The sequence below is a fragment of the Pomacea canaliculata genome, linkage group LG10 (assembly GCF_003073045.1).
Source record: "Pomacea canaliculata isolate SZHN2017 linkage group LG10, ASM307304v1, whole genome shotgun sequence".
Taxonomy (NCBI): Eukaryota; Metazoa; Mollusca; class Gastropoda; order Architaenioglossa; family Ampullariidae; genus Pomacea; species Pomacea canaliculata.
In genome coordinates, this window is record NC_037599.1 from 19,825,026 (window position 1) to 19,837,189 (window position 12,164).

General features: G+C 39.3%; 1 protein-coding gene and 1 long non-coding RNA gene across 2 annotated transcripts; both read left to right on the forward strand.

Moving 5' to 3' along the window:
• Positions 1 to 1,107: 1,107 nt before the first annotated feature.
• Positions 1,108 to 2,481, forward strand: LOC112574567. The gene is made up of 2 exons (XM_025255732.1): positions 1,108 to 1,531; positions 1,948 to 2,481. The coding sequence occupies exons 1-2, from the start codon at positions 1,273 to 1,275 to the stop codon at positions 2,319 to 2,321; spliced, it is 633 nt and encodes a 210-aa protein (XP_025111517.1). The 5' UTR covers positions 1,108 to 1,272; the 3' UTR covers positions 2,322 to 2,481.
• A 6,053-nt stretch (positions 2,482 to 8,534) lies between these two features.
• LOC112573916 lies at positions 8,535 to 11,025 on the forward strand. The gene is made up of 5 exons (XR_003101300.1): positions 8,535 to 8,894; positions 9,069 to 9,148; positions 9,596 to 9,701; positions 10,081 to 10,234; positions 10,924 to 11,025. It is a non-coding gene; the product is annotated as an uncharacterized LOC112573916 (long non-coding RNA).
• Positions 11,026 to 12,164: the final 1,139 nt, after the last annotated feature.

Below are 12,164 nucleotides of genomic sequence, written 5' to 3' on the forward strand. Positions count from 1 at the left end.
GGGAGAGGGAGGGGGAGAGCGTTGACTGGACCAGGTACATCAACTCATTCTTTGCGTGGAAAATGATTCTAGTTCACAGAGCTGGTGACAGAAATTAGCATTTCTCTTGAATGCAAACTGAAAGTGCTGTAAATTGTTGTTAACAACTTTCGTTCTTCATCCCCTTCGCTGCAATAAGGAGACGGAGCTTGGAAGAGTCTTTACTACCAGAGCCTGTTAATCCTAACTCTTGGCTGAATAATAATAAGAAGAATAATAAGAATAATAATAAGAAGAAGAATAAAACGGTCGTTTCGTTTACCCGGAATTGCCCGTACTTCGTGTTATCTAATAAATCCAAACGAGTTTCTTTTCGGTTACTCAGAAAGTTCACTAAAATTGATGCTAGTCAAGAGTGGGCAATCGTTTTTCCTTAATTTTTTCCCAGTTTTGTTTGTGGTTGTACAGTGAAAGTAAATTAATAATCATCATGGTTATTTAGTATGCACATACCTCCTTCACCTGACTGACCTGAGGGATGAGTTCATGGCATTTATAAAGTGTCTTACATGTGTAGACTTAAACTGTAGACTCAGGTACACGGCAGTGTCGGCGATCTTTTTTTTTCTACAGAGATTTAGTAGGAAAATGTCTAGATAGTTTTCTGGTTTGCTAAAATTCCTTTTCTGTGTCTGTGTGAGAGTGTTTTAATTATTATCAATTCAATCCACTAGTCAGTAAAAAGTCCCTTATCAAAAAGGTGGTTAAAATAGGTGGTGAGAAGAAAAAACAGTTTGAGACAATTTTGGGGGAGAATTCTACAATTAAGAATGTGGGCCAGCTGCCTTTTGTTGCTTAATGATTTCAAAACATTTGTTATTTCTTCATTCATGTATGTGTGTGAATGCTCTTGTCAGGAAGGATTCCAGTTCACAGACCAGGTTACAAATGTTAATATGAGGCTAACACTCTTCTTGAATGCAAACTGCAGGTGATATTTTTAAGTAGCAACTACCATACCTATTTATCTGTGTTGTGGGCATAGCCTTCCCCATCCTATATATTCTTCTTTTTAACTGACTCGCAACACAACAAGTCTCGCTTCGATCAAGAGTTAACGGGAAAACCCGTTAAACAAAAACGGGCTTTCCCATTAACGGTTGATCTAAGAATTTCGTAGAAATTATGTATCTGTTACTTAGAAAACTGAAATTTTCCAGAGCTAACAGAAAGCTTTCGTCGACGACATTATGCAGTTAGTGTTGATACTGTAAGGAGGAAACATCTGTTACTATGGAAACAATGAGACAGGTTCCGAACCAATTTGAGGAGAAGGACCAGTTTTCTGACGTCGCTCTGGTGGTAGAGGGTCGGAAACTGTATGTCAGCAAAACTTACCTGATGATACATTCGCCAGTCTTTGCTAGAATGTTTACAGGCGACTTCAGAGAGAAGGATTTAGTGGATATCGAACTGCCTGGAAAGAAATATGATGAAGTTCTTCAGCTTCTGAAACAGGTCTACCCTGGAGACTCGATGGACTTCATCAACAGTGAGTCTAGTCAATTAACTGTCGATCATCTTGATACTTAATTAAATTTAATCGTGAACTGCGCTGACCTTCGTGCACTATTATTCTTGTTTATTATTTTATTATGGTGTAATTTAGCGGTACATAGTTCTCGTTTGTTAATAAATGATACCTAGAATTAAATCAATGATAATAGTGACAGAAATTGCAACACTACCTTGCTCAACCTTCATAAAATTTGATTATTAAAGACGACATTGTATGCTAGACATGTCAGCCGATTCAGAAATGTACTGTGCGCGCACTCACATAATATATAAATATATGCTATAAGTAATCTGCGCTTTGAAGTAGCTGCATTCCCCTCTTGTTTACCATAAATGTTGATCAATAAATGTCTTTCTCTTTGCTATATTTTAAACAAATTTTATCTACAGATGAAATCCTTGCGGCTCTTCTTCAGCTGGCTGACGAGTATGACATGCAGCAGGTCTTCTACAACTGTAAAGAGTACATGATGAAACAAATTGACCACGGGTCAGAGTTATTAGGGCTTCCATTCATGTCAACTGACGACATTCTTTTTTATCTCGGACTGGTCGAGCAGTACAAACGCTTGCATCCTCTCAGACAAAAATTAGTAACTAAAGCCAGTGGTATATCTGCTCATGACATGGAGAAAAGCAAGTACTTCACGTTTGTGCCAGCAACAGCAACAAGAGACGCATTGCTGCAGCGCTTGAAGATGAAAGAAACCGAACCGCTTCGGCCCATCAGTCGAAAAATTTCCATTGGATTCGAAAAGAAATGACTTTATCTTATCTCCCTTTACCTTGTACTGTCTGTATACTTATTACTTACCAACCTTCCTTCCTGTCTGATTTGTGTGTGTGTGTGTGTCTGACATCTAGTTGTTTAAAACGACTTACTGCACATTTTTGTAACTGCTTAATGAATGCGTATCAAACTCATTTTGTGAATTTTATGTTCTTTGATTATGGCTCCGCATACTTTTTGCCTGTCTCCTTCAGGTTAGAGAACTTTTTTTAATACACAGCGTTATTTAATTCTGCCTGCCTGCCTGCCTGCCTGTCTTCGATCAAATTTGTAATCCATTTTTGATCCACTTCCCATCGTCCTAAAGGTCTGAAATTTTCACCAGTTACTAATTTCAGACGACAATGCAATTTAAATCATTTCCAGCAGTTCACAAGTAGTACATTTTTAATTTTAAATTTTGTAAGCCGATCTATGGGAGATAGATAACTGCTGCTCATAAAGTCATTCGGCCTATAAGAAAGAAATTTCAGTCACAAAGTAAAACACTGGTATGCAGATATAGCGGGTAGAAACAAAATGCAATTAGTGGAAGCTGGGATGTTCTCTTTCACTTCTTCTCCACATCTTTCTCTTTACTCTTTTCCCCCCTTCTATACTGAATGAATGTAGTAATCAATGTGATAAATATCATATATGTTGTGCTATTGATAAAAAAAAAACACCAAAAAAAAAAAAAAAAAAGAAAAAGAAACATTGTATATTCTCGAGGACATTTACTGTCAACATAAAGCATTTCAGTCTGGAAAAAAAGAACAAACAAACAAACAAAATTCACCTCAGTCAGTCCGATATCCGGGTGGTAGATTAGCAACTGTCACATTGCGACGACACTCGACCCTCTGGCAAGAGAGAGAAAGAGAGTACTAAAGTCAAGAAGCGTTTAAAGAAAGCCGTGATGAAGATCGACAGCAAAACACATAAAAAAAAATAAAAGATTTAAAATAAAATAATTTAACCAAGTATTTTTTAAAAAACACATTTTATTTAAAATCTACTGAAAAGAGTAAAATTATTGTTTCCTTAGGTCTAGGGATTTTCTTTAATACATATTATTTTAAATATAAAAGTGTGAGGGGCACTTAGTACTTCGACTCATTTCACGCATCACCGCAGCTACCCTCCTGTATGTATCGCGGGAAAAGGTTCGTCCAGACTACCTGAGGTGCACTTTCATTGATGAACAATGAGATGAAGATCAGGTCAGTTTCTACTATTAAAACAACTGACCAGAATCTCAACTGTAAACAATAAGCAACGTCTGACTTGGAGGCTGTCATCCTGAAGGGTTATGACCTTCGTTTGCATATCACGTGATACGCGGCGTTGACCCACGGACGTATAATTATATAGTTCCTGGATATTAGTTCGTGGTTGAACAACTCAATAAGGTTCGCGAAATCATGTTGGTCTGGACCTGCTTTGGCAACTGCAGGCGAGATTAGACATTTAATTACTCTAGGAGTTTTTATATATCAACATAAGATCATTCCTGACACATAAAGGGAGCGAGACAGGTGTGGACAGAAAAAGTCACTATGAGTTAAAAACGAAAGTGAAAGTGCATTTATTCGCGGATGTGCTGAGTCATATAATTGTTCTTTGCAACCATTCGTTGGCTCACAAGAACACTGACACCCATTGTTGAGGAGGTGAGGTTCTGTTGATGACAAGACCTGGAGGATGCCATGTAAGCTCATGTATTTGATTGTATGAACTGGGGTCAATATGAAGGTCAGGTAAACTCTGATGACACCGTCACAGGTGTGCTGGCAATGTGCCGAGAATTTTGTCAGCGAAGAGAGAACATAAACTTTTCATAAGCAACAGAGAATAGTTATGAGAACAGGGGGCACAACTAAAAATAGCAACATGCACACAGATGTCTATCATGGCAGTGCAAGGATAGCCCATACACTAAACGTCTTGCAGAGTAAACGTCAAAGAAGTAATGTCAAAGGTCAAAGCAATGGCGGTTCTAGGCTCGTGGTGGCCCTCGGCAAAGAAAAAATATCTGTGGTCACTTCGCCCAACAATGTCAGTAAAACCAAGTGGCGGCCCATGATATTCTTATTACGGCTGAACATTATAATACTACATATAGCTTACTGCTCCGATTTTGTCTTCACAATATCAGTAGCCAATTAGAACGGACTTTACTCTTCATCGACTGATTGCTCTTATCTAATTTTTATCAATCGATACTTTCGATTTCCCACTCGGTGCTCAGTTTTTAAGTCAACTTTACAGGACTAACGCTTGCCATAAAATCCGAGGCCCAGCACAAATTTCGCCATAAAGTGCATTGGCGCCTTCACTCATTTGTAGAAAATGGCTTCGAGGTTTTCAGAAACTGTTACTGAGCCAAAAAAAGATCAGATGCGAAGTGGGATGGGAAAGGAACTGTCCCAGCTTTCAAAAAACCGATTTAAAAAAGGTGACAACTTTACTAACCTTACGTTCGTGGTAGAAGAACAGAAGCTACATGTCAATAAAGTCTTCTTGATGATACACTCACCTGTGCTCCATAGAATGTTTACTTCCGACTTTAAAGAAAAAGACTTAAGGGAAATCCAACTCCAAGGAAAGAAATATTCTGCAATGGTCGAACTTTTAGAGCAGATCTATCCAGGAGATACCATCGACTTAATTAAAGGTAGGCGATTCCACCATCTATTCTTGTACACCATCAGGAAGGAAATAAATCTTGGTACATTAACGTATTGTAATATTTTTCTATTTTTTTAGAATAAAAATTGATTGACTGTCGCTTTCCAGAAATTTGTCATATAAAAGCATTAATTATATACTAACTTGTTAAGAAACGGAAAATCACGAACCGCACATTACGACTCTAAAGGCTTTTGACGGTTTTAGTAACGGGCATCGTGAGCACGTTAAAGGTCAAGCAAGGTGCAAACTTTGTTTACGAAAAGCTGAGTGCAAGGGAGTATACTTTCCTATATATTTCCTAAAGTGTGACTGAATGACTCACTTTCTGGAGATACGTACCAGTATACATAAACTATACACTATACATATTATACATATATATTACTCACAGAAAGAAGTCAAACTGGCGACGTCATCATTCCAGCTCTCCCATTGGCTGAAATTTCGCATGATGTTGTCTGTGGTCCTTTATCTCGAGATGTTCTGCGAAATAAGATTAATTGCAACTCTATCATATATTATTGCACGTGATTCATAAAATAATGTTTTAGAGGCCATTTTGTCCAGATGAAACCATTGAGGAGCTTCTTCAACTCGCGGATGAGTATGATGTACGGCAAGTGTTCACTAACACCAGACACTACATCAACAGGTATCTCTGCGGCAGGTGCGCAGGGACTGAACCATCGACGGATCGAATTCTGTTTTATCTCGGGCTGGTCGAACGGTTTCAGCAGCTGAGTTCACTGAGGCAGAGACTTGTAGGTCTAGCAAGTCAAATACCTGCCAGGAAAATGGAGGAAAGCAAGTACTTTCTGTCTGTACCCGCTACAGCCACGAGAGATGCCCTGCTACAGCAAATTAAGGCAAAAACTTGGTGAAACCGAGTCTCGTTTGTGAGAATGGTAGAGCATCGGAATTTTACTTCATAGACTGACTGATCATCTACCCCATAGACTGACTAACCAGTCGAAAATTGTGACACTCTATCTCCGAACTCTAACGACTCAAAGACCCACGTGCGCGCACACACACAAATAAAAAAAAAAAAACATTTCCAATATCTCGTCTACTTGAAACATGTAGATATGTTTTTATATAGAAAAAAGTCTGTGTTTTGGTAACAAAATAAATCATTGAGCATGACCTTATTTTAATTTTATTTTTAATTGTCACGTCGGGTGTAAAATCGTTTTTGCTTTATTATTCTTTTTAATAAATATTCAGCCTAGCTCTTTCGCCTATCTTATTGGATTGAAAAATATATATATATATACTTTAACAGGCTTTGATATATTTTGAAACACACAGCTATGCATGTTTAGTACTAATTGTAACATTGTGCAATGTGCTTATCGTCCAAGAAAAAATTGAAATGAATGGTATTTTGCCGATACAATCACTTACATCTTCAAAGAAATAAAGATTAAAAACTCAGTTATGTGAATCAGCTCTAAAAAGGTATAAATACTGTATTGACAAGCTATGTCAACAACATTAAATATAATATTCAATGAATTATAGAATGATGCGTAAACTTCTGTATTGAAGTTTTGTTAATGTTCTGCTGATCATCGCTGTTATCTATGTGAAGGAGAAATGACTAGTAGCGATAGCAGCGGCAGCAGTTAACTTTAGACGAGGTCAGCAGGCTAAGGATACTAGTGTCAATGTGTATACCTATTACAGTATCTGTGATATGTAATTTTCCCATTCTGACGTTATAAGATATTTTTGGCAAAAAGGTTTATCTCGAACGTACGCTTTACTTAACGATTTTTTTTATTTATATATATATATTTTTGCAAAAAACTGCACAACGAATTACAACTCACAGATGATGCAACTGCTAATAAAGTCACACACCTCCCTCACGAAACCTGAAATCATTTAAGTACATTTATTAACAATGTGACAATATTTCTTTGCATTTTGAATTCAGCCTCTTTTCAAGTGTCTCTTACATTAATCTCGGCCTGGAGCTCCAGGTCAGGCGGGTTTAATGTTGTGTTTAAAGCGTTTAGTCCGCAGCAGCCCATGCTTTTGTATATTATTAGAAATTGGTTGTGCTAGTAGGTGATGGCTTCATCTGGGTCTGTGATATCATATACTTTATTGAGGGGAGAGCTGTAGACATCGGCTAAAAATTTAGATTCCACAAATGTTTTAAAGGAGCGGTAGGTGATTGTTTTGTGTGAGCTTCTGGGAATGTTGGTTCCATTTTTGCGCCACGTCAGGCATACAGAGAAGTGGTCGCTGCAGCTTGTCGTGGGTACACAGACTTCGAGTATGTTGTGTTGGTTGTTGACGTAGATATGGTCAATCAGTGTCTGTGACGTGTTAGTGACCGTTGTTGGGGTAGTAACTAGTTGGGTAAGGTTCGCTAGGCTGATCCACTCAATCAATTGTTTATTCGGGTTTCAGGAGGTCGATGATGAAGTCCCCTAGCAGCATGTATTCTTTGGATTCAAAGAGCACGGCATCTAGCATGGAGCTGAAGTGGTCCGTCCACTCGGCCCGTTTGTTAGGGTTTCTATACATAAAATCTTACAAGAAGTGGGGCCGTATTTTTTAGTTTTATTTCTAGCCAGATTGACTCTACGTTGTAGTTTTCGAGTTGGTGCAGCTGCTTAGTGTTGAGTGAGGTGCTGATGTAGGTGACTAAACCAGTTTCATGTTTGAAACTTCTGGGTGCCGACGTTCTAGTGTGTACCCGGGAATAGCAATATCGCTATGGGAGACAAGTTCCGAAACCCGGGCTTCAGATAGGGCAAAGATGTGGAAGGGGGTTCCAAAGTTTAGTATGAATGTTTCTGGCTCAGGTATATAACGCCCTAAACAAAATACCTGAGCCAGAAACATTTGTGCGGCCTATACGAAGCCCATCTTTAGTAGGCCAATTTTTGTGTGGTCCAATGAGTGACCATTTCTCTCACCCTTCTCTCAACATCCATCATGCAACTCCCTCGTTCTATTATTTTCCATACGTGCTCAGTGACAGTGTGCTGAAACATATAGTTCTAATGCCTTGAACTCACTGCTGACATCAGGGATGAGGAACGTTTTTTTTTCTGCCAAATGCCATTAAAGGGCATCATTTATGGGCCTTACAAAATTAACTTAAAAATTATCCTACTATATTTTGTAAAGCCTTATCGCATCCACGTTTTATCCAACATTTTTGCAAGGTGTGCACGCCCAGGCTACCTGAGACTGACTGTCCTCTGAGTCATCTGCACAATCAAAGAAGCTGTGGAGGACAGTTTACATGCGTATTGCGATCAGGACAAGATTTTTACTGCCAGTGAAGCTTAATCGTAATAAGCATGCAAGCTGTCGTCCACAGCTTGTGTTATTGTGCAGATGATCTACAGACCGATAATAAATTGGTAAGGGACGAGAAGTATACGTGTCTTTCCCGTTTTGGACGTCTTTTGTGTGTCCATGAAAATCTACCTCATTGTCATGATTCACATAATACATATTGATGTTGAAATAAAAATCTCCGAGATTTGCTGACTTTTAATTTCACCTGCAGCGGCTGCAGGTCAGACCAATTAATTTCGGGGGCCTTATACAGACCATGATCTGGACTTTCCCTGGCTTATATAACTCCTTGCCCCGAGCACAGACTGGCATTGACTACTCCAGCTCCTCTCAAGCCTCTACCCTGTCACAAGGAACCCCAGACGAAGGAAGAAGAGGCCTAACTATTCATCGGTAAAACACTCACATTTGACAGGGCAAGCGACACTAGGACCTAAAATGTTGTTTTTCTTCACGATTTTCTGCGCCATCCTGACAATAGGTCATTCGTGCTCCTGTCAAAGAAGAGTCCAATTCTCATCTGCCTATTTCTGCGAGTATACCTTGAGTGAGTTGCGGCATCTGACCCTTCTTTTTGTCTTTGCCCTCAACCATTAAGACACATTAATCGAAATTCTTTTACGAAATTGTTTTACCTATAACTATTTTGTTCACGACTATAGTTTCGGCCTTTAAGCTGTACTAGTGTCCTTCGTTGCCGACTAACACCTTCTCTACACAGTTGTTCTTGGAACTGCCACAAGCGAGACTGAGGATGGTGTAGACAGGACCTACACAGTGAATGTGAACACGCATATCCTGGTGAGGAACACTTTATTTGCTGTTTTTATTTCACAATTTCTTTCTCTTTCTGCTCGAGCTTTCTCATGTAGAGTTGTTGCTGTTGTCTTGTTATTACTATCGTCTTTGTTGTTGGTGCACTTGCTGCTGTTCTCAATCTGTCTGCTGTTCGTTAAAATGATTTCCTGGCTGCTGCTTCCCTTTTTCTTCTTTCCTTTATGGTGTTGTCGTTCTTTGTTTTAACTGTTATTTTTGTCGTTTTTGTTATTATTGTTGTTGTCTTTGTCGTTATTGGTACTTTAGTGTAAGCCTGGAAATTTCATCAAATATAGAATACATTGTACAAATCTGAGGTAATTTATTTTCGCGTTTATGATGGGTTTCATCATCATCACAATCCATCCATCATCATCCATCCATCCATCATCGTCGTCTTCATCATCGTCATCATCATCATCATCATTGCAGATTCAAAGTCGACCCGGCACAGCGTCTCCATTAACCGTGAAAACATCTGTCCATGACAGCGCCTGCGGAACCCGCTTTCCTCTGAACACTTTTTACATCTTTTCTTGTAAGTTTATAACAGGATTTTTTTTATTTATTTATTTTTTGTCCATCTGTCCTTCTGATGTTCACTTCAGCTAAGGGCTCTTTGCCTTTAGTACTGGTTTATGGGACCCTCTACTTTTACTGACAATGCTATAGGAAGATTTACTTACAAGGCTATGTGACTCTTCACTTACTATATCATGGAACTCTTTACTTTAATTACTAAGCGATAAAAAGATATACTGTTATAGAACTCTTTGGTTACTAGGCTATAAGACACTTCCTCGTTAATTACTACAGGAAGAGTTACTAAAGTATATAACTCCTTTGTTACTAGATTATGAGGCTGTTTATGTTACTAGGTTGTAGAACGTAACCTTTGTGTAACCTTATAATTTCAGTGAATAGAGAGAATGGTTATTGGAGAACTTCACTTTGTTACCCAAACCTCGAGTGGAGTAGACTTACTGCACAGCAACGGCGCTTTATGATGCAATATATGAGAAGTTGCCCTGCTTCGGGATGAGTACAGTGACCCGGACACAGCCGCAGGCAGTACGTAACAGATACTTATCTTCAAATTACCATGTCGTGCAGACTCGCTGTTTTGTTTTGTTTTTGTTTTGTTTTTTTATTCACTTGACCTAACGAGCTTATCACACAGTTTTCCTAATAACATTTCTAAATTTCCATTGAACATGTAAAAATAGCTTACAGTAAACTTCAAATTGTTTACAAGGCTGTAGCCATCGTTTGTTTTTATCATAATTATCATTCTTGTCGAGGGAAATATTTTATGTTTACTCGTAATTTTTTATCGATTTGCTATAAACAACCTAAATATGATCCTTGTACTTATCATCCACTACGTGTTACATGTTATTATTGACAGTAAGATTTTTAGTCTTTATTTCAAACATATTGTGCTATGCAGGGCCGTGCTTAGGGGCAGGCGGACGAGGCATCTGCCTAGGGCCCCGCGCTTCAAGGGGCCCCGCGCTTTTGATTAACCTATTGACGAACGTTACAAATAAATTAATCGGTAGGCTTATGTGTAATGTGTATGCAGCGTGCTGTCAATGATAAAGTGAGATATCCCTGAGGAAAAAAGTGACTTTAGATCCCAACTAAAACCGTGTGATCGGGGCGTGAGGGCCCCGCACATGCCCTTTGCCTCGGGCCCCGCGGGGGCTAAGAACGGGCCTGGTGCTATGTTTTATGTTACGTATCATTTATTTGTGTAGACCGAAACATCTCCCATGACCTGCCAAGCCAGTCTTCCATGTGCTGTAAGCAATGAAACATTGGTCTAATGAAGAAGGCTAGTAAAGCTATGAACTTGTGAACACACTATGCTTGTGAAGTGTGATTATTGCTGTATGCACGTGTGTGTATGCGTATTATGGTGAGGCCGTTGAGTATCATACAAACAAAAACTGTTGTTAGTTTATCGGGAAGCGCCTGAGTGAAGAGTAAAGTCCTCATCACCGACAAGTGTTGGCTACATCTCAACCGAGAAGTTCTGTACCTGACCCAAGAGGGCATGAGACAGAACAGGTCATTGGCCGGGTGGGAGGTGTCCACCACAATCTTGCGCACCCTGCAGACACTGCACTGGACGTAGAGGGTGTCCACAGGGAACAGGTCACAACCAACACATGGGACCGTACCAGACGGTGACGGAGAATGTCAGTACAGATAAAACTGGACCAGAATGTCTCATCTAATAACAAATTGATGTCGAATTAAAGACGTTGCTGGGCCTCATTGATACTGGAAACTGGAAACTTTCCAGCTCACATTATTGGAGATAATGGAACCCAGAAACCTAAAGTAATTAACCTGCATTATGATACAAAAAGGTGACCAGACGTCCTTATTTAGGCAGGACAGTCCCGCTTTTGACCTCGTGTCCCACCTGCTCATAAAATATCCGGGTGGGACGCTCAATGTCCCGCTTTCTGGCAAGTCCATCAATGTCCCGCTTGTATTTAAAAATCTGATTACCGTAAACTGATTCGCATCTGCAATCAATTACAAAAGCACTCCTAACGTTACATGGACTGATCATCCTGTGCAGGACTTGTTCACCATCCTACAAGACAGGCCTGAGTCGTGGGCCTTGTCAGCTGCCGCATCTATCCACGTGTTTCGACTGGTAGCAGTCAAGAAACGAATGAATGTATGAATAATTAGGCAAATCGATCATGTTAACTTTAATTCTTTAATGATATACGTTTATCATCAATATCACAACCTGTAAGTTTATTTCATATAAATAGAACTTAATTTAAAGAACACTTTAATGAATATGATTTGAACAGTTGTACTTAATTACAAACAAGCAAAGATCGTGATATATTAGTGGGTGCGGGACGGAGATGTGTCCGCGTATTAATACAAGTAACAGACATCATTGCACGCAATGGGTGACAAATGCACTATATCTTGCTCTGTTATGTCCGCAGGTCAGTACCATAATAGT